The 12722-nt window shown below is 41.6% G+C and overlaps 1 protein-coding gene across 1 annotated transcript in view; it reads right to left on the bottom strand.

Moving 5' to 3' along the window:
* Window positions 1-12722, bottom strand: part of PARP8 (poly(ADP-ribose) polymerase family member 8) — a 175403-nt gene that overhangs the window by 64931 nt on the left and 97750 nt on the right. Inside the window, exons 9-12 of the mRNA XM_032805284.2 lie at window positions 10329-10419; window positions 6602-6668; window positions 3739-3864; window positions 471-1035 (exon numbers count right to left, since the gene is read on the bottom strand). Coding sequence (XP_032661175.1) covers window positions 471-1035; window positions 3739-3864; window positions 6602-6668; window positions 10329-10419 — 849 coding nt within the window. The remainder of the gene's footprint in view (window positions 1-470; window positions 1036-3738; window positions 3865-6601; window positions 6669-10328; window positions 10420-12722) is intronic.

Below are 12722 nucleotides of genomic sequence, written 5' to 3'. Positions count from 1 at the left end.
GGAGGAAACAAATACCCACTGAATACTACTCTCCCCCTACTCCAGTGCCTACAAGGAGTGGGTACAGCCTCAACTCCACTCCCTTCAATGTGCTGACCAGCATGAAGGGAGAAGGAACTTACTACTGGATGGGGTCATCAGCAGATTATTTCCCCCATGGAGCAAGAGAGGAACCAGGGAAGGAACTATGTGACTGAGCTGCTCCTGTGGCACAGCAGCATGCTGCCCCTTACTCAGGGGTAGACATAAAAGCTCGGTCTTAGCCAACGTGGTCCCAATTAATATGACAGACATGTATGTGTGTAGGTCTTTGTTTAATATTGACCAAAAAGGTAACTTCCGATGTGTTTTATTTAACGTTAAATCCTTCTTGATGTATGCATTTATGTATGCCCTGGATATGAATCTATTTTAAAAAAACAAGCAAGAGGAAAAACAAACAAACAGAAAGAATAATGATTATTACGCACAGCAGCTTGCAAAGGTGATGAGGAAGATGGCGTTAAGATACCAATAAGCCCTGAGGTAAGAGAGAGCCTCCTGCCCTCTGCTATGGTGGGTTCTTTGAAAAACTCCATTTTGGATGACTTAGGGGCACTGGAGTAAGACTTGCTGAGTAACTTGTGATTCTTCAGTCCATCTAATTCTTCCATTCTAAGATTACTGGAATAAGACCTGCTTAAAAGTTTGTGAGGCTTCAAGGTGCTATTGTGCTCACATCGAGGATCCCCGGAACATGATCTGCTTAGGAGTTTTTGGGGCTTTAGAGTGATGCATTCTTCTTGCTTGACAGTTGCTGAGCAAGAACGATTCAACAGTTTGTGCGATTTAATAGCCATTGTCTGCTCAGCCCTAGGATCACTAGACAATGAACGGCCAAAAGTTCTGTGAGACTTTGTCGCACAAACATCCTCAGACTTAACTGTGCTAGAACAAGTCCTTCTCAGCAGCTTGTGAGTTTTGGAGATGCCATCTTGTTCAGATTTCAGTTTTGATTTGTTTTTACCACAGCCAGGTGGAGGATAACTTGGCGACCTTAAAAATAAATAAGGAGAAAACCTAGTACAGGAACAATAAAAAACTCTATGAAACAATAAACACGCAACTTTACATATAAATGCACATATGAACAAGTATTTTTAAAAAATATCTGTTTAACGCAGAAGAAAGAGTGACATTGATGGATTATGCAAATTTGTATACAGATTTCATTCCTAAAATTATATAATTAGTAGTATGTATATCTGTGTATCTGACTAGCTATAGACGATTTTTTTAAAAAAAATGTGCCTATATTTAGGCTCCTAAGTTCATAATCAGACCACTTACTTAGGCATCTATTTTTGAAAATCATGGCCATATTTTTCACACGGAGCAATAGACTTCTTCAATCAAAAGGGTAAATCTACGTCTCTTGCGCAATTGTTATAGCATGGTTCTTTCAAGCCATGCTAATTTCTAGATACCACAAGCCAGAGGAGTTTTGTATGCAGATCAACTGCAGGATATAATGGGCTCTTAGAATTTTAACTGCTGCAGAATCACTCACACTTATCTCAACCGAAACAATTCTTAAAAAACCAAAACAAAACAAAAAACAAACAAACCTCCCCCCTCCCATAATCTGATTATTTTGTAGAAGACAATTTGGCTTGATTCTCTTCTCACTTCAAGTAGTTTTACTTCAGTGTACTCCTGATTGGCAGCAGCGTAATGTAAGAGGGTAATCAGGCCTAATATATATATCAAGAAAACAAAGAATCAAGGCACAGATGAAGCAACATTTATATGATCTGGATCATTTTTTCTAACATTTAAAATTTGTTTACCTAGTACAAAGAGAACTGATATTAGGCAAAATTGAATCTTCCTGAATCATTTTTCCATTCTTATATCAAAGTGAAACCTTTTTGGTTTGCTCAAAAAGAAGAGAAATGAAATCCCAAGGGAAAACATCCCTTTAACAGGCTGGCAGTGTTTACCCATACTGTTAGCAAATGGTGATCCTGGTGGAAAATGTTCAGTGAATGTTCTGAATCACTCTTGTAAATGATTCATTACCATCATGGATATAAGGGAGATGGGAATGGTACTCTTAACAAAGAAAGGAGGCTTAGCGTATGGGCTAAACTGTCTTTGGAGAGGAATTTTAGTTCCAGCTGAGTCTAGGGGAGAAAGATTGGGTTGGCTTTTGTATTCAATTTGTGAATAAACCCAAACCACAGGAAGTGTAAGAGAGAGAGAGAAAGTGTGTGTGTTTTTTGAAATGCTACACTTTGTGTGAATGTTTGGTACAGAGTGCGAAAGCCTCTGGCTCACAATTCCATCTCCCTCTTTTACTTCCTGTAAATATAAATACACCTCAACACCTCTGTATGGATACAGTATCCAACCCATCGCCAGTCTGGGTCTGTTGTAGCACTCACTGTTACACGTGAAACCTAGAATACAAGAAATTCATCAAGCACCAGAGATGATCAAACGATCACCCAAACCCAAAGAGGGGGTGATCAGCCAACCCCTCCCAAACAGGAGAAAGTGCTACATCAGATGAACTACACTCCTGGAAGACACAGAGGCACTTAAGTGCATGAATAACTTTACACATGGTAGTATGAACTCAATGCGATTCAAAAGGACTATTCACATGAGGAAAGTTATTCATGTGTATAAATACCTCCAGGACTGGGCCTTTCCAGTCCTAGTGACTGATTTTCAGAGGTGCTGAGCATACATGCTTCCAAATGAAATCAATAGGAGGTGTCACTGCACAGCACCTCTGAAAATCAGGCCCCTACTCCTTGAAATATCATACACATTTTTTTACGAAAGTGAAGAAAAATACAATTATGGAAAACAAACTTAGACAGCAATAAAAGTAGCAGGATAATATGGCTAAAGCTACATTTATGTCACAGAGGTCATGGAAGTCATGGAATCTGACTTCTAGAGACCTCCCTGACATTCTCTGCTTCAGACCCAGGGACTGCCGGACTCGGCCAGGGGAAACCTGACATGGTTCCAGTGTCAGGCTACAGCAGTGACGGGAGCGCCCTGCAAAGCTCCAGCAACAGGTGACAGACTCCTGAGGGGGGCCCTCCACAGGGTTCCAGCAATGGTCGACAGCCCCCTGTGTGTGTGCGTGGGGGGAGGAGTAATGACTCGGGCGAGCGGCTGGGAAGTCCCGTTTTCAATTTGGCAAATATGCTCACCCTGCAGCTTCCAACTGCCGTGGGCGGAGGGGGAACCCCACGGTTCCCAGCCATCACGGTGGTGGGCGAAACCATGGAGCTGCAGCAGCAAAAGTCACAGACAGGTCATGTCTTCCATGAATTTTTATTGTTTACTGCCTGTGACATGTCCTTGACTTTTACTAAAATTAACCATGACAAAATTTTAGCCTTAACTATGGCTAATAAAATAACAGTCTGCCTACTAAACTAATAATAGCGCACACAGCCAAGTTTAACAGTACACAAGTCAGGGTCTTTTAGAGTGTAGGACATGAAAATGCCCCCCCCCCCCCCCCGCCGCCCCCGGAATAATCTTGGAAACTGTTGTAGTTCCTAGTTAGTTCTTGAAATTATACAAGGTGAGGGAACAAGAACCAAGAGGTAAGATATAAACAGAATACTTCTCTTTGGAGAAAAGTCAACATTTCTGCTAAACTGCTAAATCTAAAGTATGCTGTGGAATCTGAACAGCATGTGATAATAAAAGCATTTCACCTGGTATTACCTGCGCAATGTAGAAAAGATGTGCAGAGGGGATTTCACCTTTTTCTCAGACACTTTCTTATTGTGCGTACAATTTGATTTTTCTTTGCTATTCTTCCACTGCTGTGTAACAAATGTCTGCATTATTCTGTAAAGGAGGAAAAGACAATCATAGCCATGTCACAGTAATTGTAAAGCTAACACCTGTACATTCATCACTTAAAGCCACGTAGTGGCCTCATTCTAAATGAAGAACTTGATAGTCACATGCATGGATTGAGGCCAGTACTTGGCTCTTTAAAAAATGACAGTGTTCTTAATATAAGCTAGAGAAGTATACATCATATACATATCAAAGATGAAAGACGTGAAAGTATCTTTGTTATAGAAACGCAGAAACTGTGAGCATTTAGGTTTGAGATGCATGGTGGTACTGTTAAAATAGAGGGTAGTGCTGGCTTAACTGGCTATTTCACTGATTTTCAAAGGATGAAGATCTTCTTGCCCTCAAAAGTGATAAGGGGACATGAGACCTATGGCTATTTAAAATTTTTGATTTAACTGCATAGTTATGTAAATGTTGTGATGGGGCAGGGCCGGATGGCTGCAGTGGAGTGCTGAGAGGCAGGTGTGTTGGCCCCAGGCTGAACAAATCCCTAGGACCATGGTAACCAAATGGCAGTTGCTCCAGGTTAATCAAGGCACCTGGAGCCAATTAAGATCTTTCTAGAAGGCAGTAGAGATAGCTACTTTAATTAGAACACCTGCAGCCAATCAAGGCAGGCTAATCAGGGCACCTGGGTTTAAAAAGGAGCTCACTCCAGTCAGGCAGGGAGGAGCCAGAGGAGAAGGAGCGTGTGTGAGGAGCTGGGAGCAAGAAGGCAAGGAGCTGAGAGTGAGAGAGTGTACTGCTGGAGGATTGAGGAGGACAAGCGTTATCAGACACCAGGAGGAAGGTCCTGTGGTGAGGATAAAGAAGGTGTTTGGAGGAGGCCATGGGGAAGTAGCCCAGGGAGTTGTAGCTGTCATGCAGCTGTTACAGGAGGCACTATAGACAGCTGCAATCCACAGGGCCCTGGGCTGGAACCTGGAGTAGAGGGCGGGCCTGGGTTCCCCCCAAACCTCCCAACTCCTGATCAGACACAGGAGGAGCTGACCCAGACTGTGGGGAAGATCACTGAGGTGAGCAAATCTGCCAAGAAGCGCAGGACCCACCAAGGTAGAGGAGGAACTTTGTCACAATGTACAATCACAGATCTTCCTCCTCTGCCCGAAAAAATGTATTACATAAAAATGCATTGTGTATGCTTTTTGTAAAGGCTATCTAATGTACAACTCACAGGTACTATAGGGAATGAAATGTAATATTAGGAACTGATTACTTTTTTCTCAATTTCAAATTACTGCACAGATTTTTAATAATGTTAATCTACAAGGTTATTAAAGCATTGTGCTGATTATTTCTGATTGGTTCTTTAAACCTACCAGCAAAAGATTTCTTTATGGAACCAAACTGCTGTTTTTTTTCTTTTTTTTAAAGGTGTAGATGTTTAGGGTACATCTACACAGCAAAAAAATCCCCACAGCAGCAACTCTAAGAGACCAGGTCAACTGACTTGTGCTTGTGCTTCAGGGCTAAAAATAACTGTGTAGATGCTGGGGGTCAGAGTCCTAGGCTCTGAAACCTGGCAAGGATGGGGTGTTTCCAGCCTAGGTGTTTCCAGCCTGAGCCTGAATGTCTGCACTGCTATTTTCAGTCCTGCAGTGCAAGCACTTCTGAGCTAAGTCAGTTGACCTGGGATATAAGCCTGCAGAGTTGTTTTTGTCATTTTATTAATAGTAATAAACTTATATTCTTGTCATTTTATTAATAGTAATTATTCATATTAATTATTAATATTAATAATGAGAATTTGCAAAAAGATGAGTCGTCAGAATTTTAACAAAACTGAACTAAGTCTTGAACTGGCTACATGAAACTGCTAAATCTTTTCATCTACTCTGCCTTACTGACCTCAGAAAATCAGTAACCAAGTATTCTTTGTGGTAGAACCTCAAAGTCACCCCTCGCAGATAGGAGCCCCATTGTGCTAGACACTGTACATAACAGGTTGCCTGTCTCATAGAGCTTAAAATCTAAGTTGCCATATGAAATAAAACATAGTCTAGATGGGACTTAGTCCAGTCATGATTGCAGGGGACTACACTAAATCAGTGGTTCTCAAAGTCAGTCCGCCGCTTGTTCTGGGAATGCCCGTGGCGGGCCGGGCTGGTTTGTTTACCTGCTGCATCCGCAGGTTCAGCCAATCGTAGCTCCCACTGGCCGCGGTTCACTGCTCCAGGCCAATGGGGGCTGCAAGAAGCGGCGCAGGATGAGGGACGTGCTAGCTGCCCTTCCCGCAGCCCCCATTGGCCTGGAGCGGTGAACCATGGCCAGTAGGAGATGCGATTGGCCAAACCTGCAGATGCGACAGGTAAACAAACCGGCCCAGCCCGTCAGGGGCTTTCCCTGAACAAGTGGCAGACTGGCTTTGAGAATCACTGCACTAGATGACCTTCCGAGATCCCTTCCAGTCCTACAATTTTATGATTCTTAGCTGCATTCTCTTTGATTTCACACACTTCAGACAGTACAGTTTATAAAACTGCAGTAAATGGCAAGGGGAACATTTACAGGGATTACCTCTTGTTTGTCAGCACTGTCAAAACAATTTGAAAGGAGTAAGTGGACTTTTTAACTGAAAAAGCAGTCAGGAGCCATTTGGCTCAAAGAGAACTACAACCCTGTTGTTAAATGTGTCTTGACCCAATGGCAGAGCTAAGGTAAGATGATTGTAACAATAATGCATTAAGCAAGATCATATTAAATTTCTTCCAGAACTTACTTTTTCAGCTGATGTCCCAACCCAAATCTTTCCTTAGTAGAGATCTGAAATACATCCACGGTGGGTACTGCAGAAAACGCAATATTTATGATATGTGTAAATAGGAATTGCCATGCTAGAACAGGCTATCACAGAGACCTATTTATTCTATTAGTGGTTTGATATCTACAGGCAATATTCTGTGCTAATTTACACTTGGGAAACACCATGGAAACAATAGTGAGGGCGGTACTCTTGCCTGAGCCAGTATGGAACCTGAACACCTGAGCAAGAACCAGCCAGCCAAGCACCTGAGTACCACTTCAGAGTATTGGCCCACTCTGTTCAGCAAACCAATTCCAGCCACAGCCATCTCATTTCCAAGAAAACAGTTCTAGTCTTTTAAATCTCTTTTTGCAGGGAGCATTACCCTCCCTCACCTTCAAAAGATTTACTTATTTACTTACTCATTTAAATCTCTTTTTGGTGGGGAAGTGGAGGTTCCATTATTTGCCTTTCTTTACTTACTGTTCACTATTCTTTAAAAGCCCTCTGAGACTTTGGACCAAATTCTGCCCTCAATTACACCATGTAAATGCAAAGCAAACTCATTGAAATTAACAATATTCCCATTTTCACACCAGACTGACTGAGGGTAGAATTAGGCTCTTCCCCTAAGAGGACTTGCCATAGATACTTTAGTATCTCATCAGCACCACACCATATTTTCTGGAGCAAGGTGTTTTCTCTCTGAGAGGCCTTCCTACCCAATGCTCATTCCAGAACTTTTTAAAAGTGTAGGAGATCTGGAATATTTTTGTTGCAGAAGTTAAAAAAAGAATATTTTCTGTATGAAAATTTAATTTATTCAAGTTCCCCTGAACTATTACAGGACAGTAGAATTAGCCCAATCTGTCAGCATGCAGAGATGATCAAACTTACTCAGACATTTATCTGTTCCCTGTCTTTATCTCTTAGAATGTAAAGAAAACCTACCAATTTCTTTTATCTGTAGGGTTTGTTTTTTGAAGGCATTTCAGTAAAAGATCCAGGGAGCTTGTCATCTGACTACATCATGTATGAATCCCAATAGACAATGACTGTTCTGAACTTTCATCAAGGAAGCTCAGATGTCATCATTTATGTGATAGGATACAGATGTCTTCATCCCATTCCCACCATCAATATGCCCATATTTATTGGCTCAAATAATTGAAAACATAACACATGGAGGCTGGAAACAAGCGTCCAGTTCTAGTATTACCAAAATCCTTTTGTAACATTTACTAGATTGAAATGGCAGATGGCACCAAGCACTTATTGAAGAAATCTCAATTCTTTGAGGCAGGATAACAACCAGCATATATTATAAACATTGATGTCGTCCAAACAAATGCATTTCATTATTGTAAGAAAAGAAAAGAACTGTAACGATTACACTGAAAAAAAAGAGATCCTAAAGATTTGGCTCAATATTTGAAGTTAACTTTTATCAGAATGAAATTGTGATTTTTAAGCATGTTATTCTGATCATTATTTTTTTTAAAAGGCAATAAAAATGCCAGTTCTAATATGAAATGCCACTGTTTGCCAGGTGCTCTATAGAATGATTGTTTCATTCAAAACATATCTTCCATCTCCCTCAAATTTCCTTTCTTTCAAAGAAACATCTGTTGATTTTTTTATCCTTTTGTGCAGTGCTATTATTTAAATGCTGTTTAATCTTTCTGCGATAAACTGTGGTTGGATTTTCAAATGGGATGGGTAATGTGATTAGCAGCAACAATGTATTTAGATTTATAATTTCTAAAGTGTAGCTAAATCTCATATTTCAGAGCATAAGATGATTGCTTGATTTCCTGAAGGGTTTAGGAGCCCTTTTCCACACAATTAGCATGGGATGTGCTGCATTTCAGAATTGCCACAGTGCATTTCACTTCCTTTTAAACATCAGGTAATGGACACTGCCAGAAGGAGGATACCAGACCTGATGGCAGTGGAGCTGGAACAATTTGTATAGTGAGGGTGCTGTGCAGCAGCATTCCCAGCACTCCTAGTTCCAGCACCTATGCCTGATGGACCAGTGATATCATTTAGTATGGAAAATCCATTGCTCCCATTCCTAATATTGTTTCAAGTACTCATCATAGTACAGATAAATGACTTCTTGAAAAATATCTATTTCTGTCCATAAACTATAGTCTACTGAATGGGTTTTGTTTTGGCATTTTTTAAATATATATGCAGCGTATATTCACCTTAAACAGTTAAAGTTGGCAAAATTATATGCAAGTGAAAACAAGATCTTATAATGCCAGGTGTTGGGCAACCTTGCAAAGAAAACATATATTTATTTTTTCCATATATTCCCAATACAGGAACTTAGAGGTATCTTTTCAATATAAAAAATTCCATACTACTCATAAAAAATGGAAAAGAGCACATTGGTAGTAATCTGGCTAGGTACTAAATAAGAACAGAAGTTTCAAAACACTTGTATTCTGTATAACACATCTGAAACAGCAGCCAGCCTCCCTTTGAGCATATGGTACATCTGTTTCTTCCATCAGTGAACAGCAGACACAAAAGGAAAGATATACATACCATAACGTAATAACAAGTTATACTCAGAACAGTGTTTCATGGGGAAAGGTTGAGGAAAGAGAGTATTTTTTCATTTATTAGTATGTGATATTGAGCTTATTTTTCTTTTTCACTGAAAATCACCAGCAGAAAACTGCATTATACTCATAACATCAATAATGGCAAAGCACCTGTCTCTCGCCCTGATCCTGCAATTGACTGCATACAGGCTCAAGGGTTCTTCTGCACACAGTTAGCTGCAGGATTGGGGCCTATAATTCCTGTTTTAACCTTGTCATGAGTGCAGAAGTTTTATTGTCGCTTATGGTCTTGCTAGAACATATCCAGCTGGATAAGGATTTGCAAAGTTCAACCTCTGTTGCTGAGTATGTGAGAATTTTGATTTCATATTGGAGTTGGCTAACACAATAATAAATGTTAACATAAAGTTCCAATAGCTATTTGCAACAAATAAACACATGAACATTTATAAAAAAATATATTCAAATAGTAAGATGTAGTGAAACAAGACACTAAGCCAAGCATAAATAAGGTACTGATATAATTAACAGAACACAGCTTGTAGAAAGCAGCTGCAGACAATGTACTCCCTAAGAAATGGCTTACTAGGGTATTTTTCCCAGACAAATCATGACCGGAAAAATATCTTAATTGTTCAGGGGCAGAATTCTCCCACAGACATAGATCTGAACTGAGTGCCAGGATTGGAAGCCTGGGTGTGAATAACAGTTAACATGAAAGTGTTGTACTGTAACTCCTCCATGTGGATGCTATGGGCATGAACATGAAGGTCCGAGTCCGCACTAATATAGTCCTCTTTGAAGAGGTGTAAACCCAAGACTTTTAATTCACAGTGTCCACACAGGGGAGTTATAGCACAGCGCTTCAGTGTGTAATGATATCAACACCCTTTTAGTTCAAACTCCAGGGCAGTGTAGACATGCCCTTAATATTGGTCATGCAAACACTTATGCACAGGCTTAACTTGAAGTCACTAGGACCACTCACGATAGTAAAGTTAAACATGTGCAGATATATTTTCAGGACTGGGGCTTTAGCAATGAACATGTATATCTGCAACCCTACACATAGCTCACAACTGAGACATTGTACACAGTACAGGAAAAATGCAAATGTGACTAACCTGGACCATTTAAGTACTGTGTAAGTGAACAGTGCAATCGCACTATTATAGGCTCTGTGCGGATTACATCCCAAGCCACAGCAATCTCTTCCTGGATCCAGAGAAAAAGAAAAACAAAAAAATCATTAGCCATCATCAGGAACTGTTTATGTTTTGTCAGTCAACCCTTGTGCTGGTGAAATATTCAATGGAATGTACTCATCTAAGCTATTATTTTCATCTGTTTGCCCACTCCTGGGCTCTGCTCTATCCACTAGGAGATACTAGCTCAAGAGAAGAGCAAAAAGAGTGAAAAGGGTGGGAAATACAACTGGGCCCACAGTAGAGGGCTAGAAGAAACCAGATGGCATATTCCCCCTTGCCTTGAGACTAAAGAAATCCTATCACAGGAGAGTCAGGTATTCATGAGGGTTCAGGGGCAGATAGAACCATCCTGTGTACCACGTTTACCTGGGGAAATTATATCAGTACAGATGCTAATAGTATTCCTAGAATCATTAACTTTCACCCTTGTAAAGGGAGGTTATTGCACAGATGTGATAGCAAAGTGAGAAAATAATGAAAAGAAAAAGAGAAGGTTACTCACCTTGTGCAGTAACTGAGGTTCTTCGAGATGTGTCTGTGTTGGTGCTCCACTTCAGGTGTTGGTGCATCCCAGCACCATCTATCGAAGAATTATGGTAGTAGCGTCCACGCGCATTGCGCATGCACAGTTGGCATCTTGCAGTGCTGTTGGTGCCATGTCTAGCACATGCACGACTAAGCCCTCCAGTTCCTTCTCTACTTCAGAGTCCTAATGGCAAACTCCAAGGTAGAGGAGAGGAAGGTCGGTAATGGAGCACCTACAGGGACACATCTCGAAAAACCTAAGTTACTGCACCAGGTGAGTAATCTTCTCTTCATCTTCGAGTGCTGTCCCTGTGGGTGCTCCTCTTCAGGTGACTGTAAAGAAGTGCCTCTCAGAAGGCAGGAGAGACTTTAGGTTCATTTGAGTCGCAGAAGTAAGTACAGTTAGAGCCAACTATGGTATCAGCCATAGAGTCTTGAGTGATAGCACAGTGCTCAGTAAATGTATTACATGTGGTCACTTTCCTGCTGTTTAGTAATACGTGTTTGACTTGTTCCGAGCAGGCTAGTTTCCCATGGTGGACCCATGCAGGAGCCATGCTTGAAGGTGGAGTTTCTCCAGATTGGGGTGAAGAGTGTAACTGTTGTTCTGAGACAGCAGGTTCAGATGGCAAGGGAATGCCTGAGGATTGCAACCAGGACACCTGGTGCATCACTTCTATGGCCATGGTCGTGGTTCTGGTTGCTGTATCTGCGATGTCCAAAGACTCCTGGAGAGCTGTTTCCGCAACGAGTTGACCTTTGTTTAGAATGGCCTTGAATTGTGCTCATTTCTCATCTAGAAGCTCCTCAGTGAAAGAGCTCAATATCCTATAGTTATCATAATCATATTTTGCTAACAGAGCAGAATAACTGGCGACTCTGAATTGTAATGTCGCCGAGGAGTAAACTTTTTGTACAAAGAGCATGTGTCGGCATCGGGGGTGGCAATCTGGAAGAAGACTGCCTATGTTTCTGCTGTGCTTTCTGCTGAGATGTCTGTGCCCTCCTCCTTGGTCTGTTAGAGGAAGGCATGTCTCCTGTCCCTGAAGGGAAGGGCGCCCAGATAGGAGGCCGGTGGTCCATCTCTGGTTGCAGAGATTTCTCCATCAAGATCATTTTGAGGCGGAGATCCCGGTTGCGCTGGGCTCTCGCCTTCAGGTTGCTACAGTGGGTACATTTTTGTGGGATATGTGCCTCACCGAGACATCAGACACACAAGGAGTGGCAGTCAGAAACAGGCATTGATTTGCGGCAGGAGCTGCATTACGGAAAGCCTGGGAGCCAGGATCTTGAACAGTTAACCAACCCCGCTGTGGGGAAACTACAGAGAGGGTAAAACCGGGAGAAGTAAAAAAAAAAATTCTAATAAAACTAACACTAAATACAACTTTATAACTGCCTAACCAACTAAAGGAACTGGAGGGCTCGGGCCGTACACGCACTGGACACGACATCATTGGCACTGCAAGACACCTACTGGGCATGCATGACCCATGTGGACACTGTTACCATAAATCTCTGATCGACGGTGCTAGGACGCACTGACACCTGAAGTGGAGCATCCACAGGGATAGCACTCGAAGAAGAATTATGTTTCCAGGGAGAAGGGGAGGCTGGGCAGCACTGTTATCTACATCCTTTGCTGTCCAAACCTTTTCCTAGCAGGGAGCACTCGTGGCAAACTATGCAAGGTGAAACTCATCCTAGGTTGTCTCCCCTCTGGGAGCATATGATGTGGTTCTATATAGCTAAGGCCCTATGGCAGCAAAAAAAGCAATGTACTGC

The sequence above is a fragment of the Chelonoidis abingdonii genome, chromosome 6 (genome assembly GCF_003597395.2).
Source record: "Chelonoidis abingdonii isolate Lonesome George chromosome 6, CheloAbing_2.0, whole genome shotgun sequence".
NCBI lineage: Eukaryota > Metazoa > Chordata > Testudines > Testudinidae > Chelonoidis > Chelonoidis abingdonii.
This window is presented reverse-complemented; position numbering and strand designations above follow the sequence as displayed.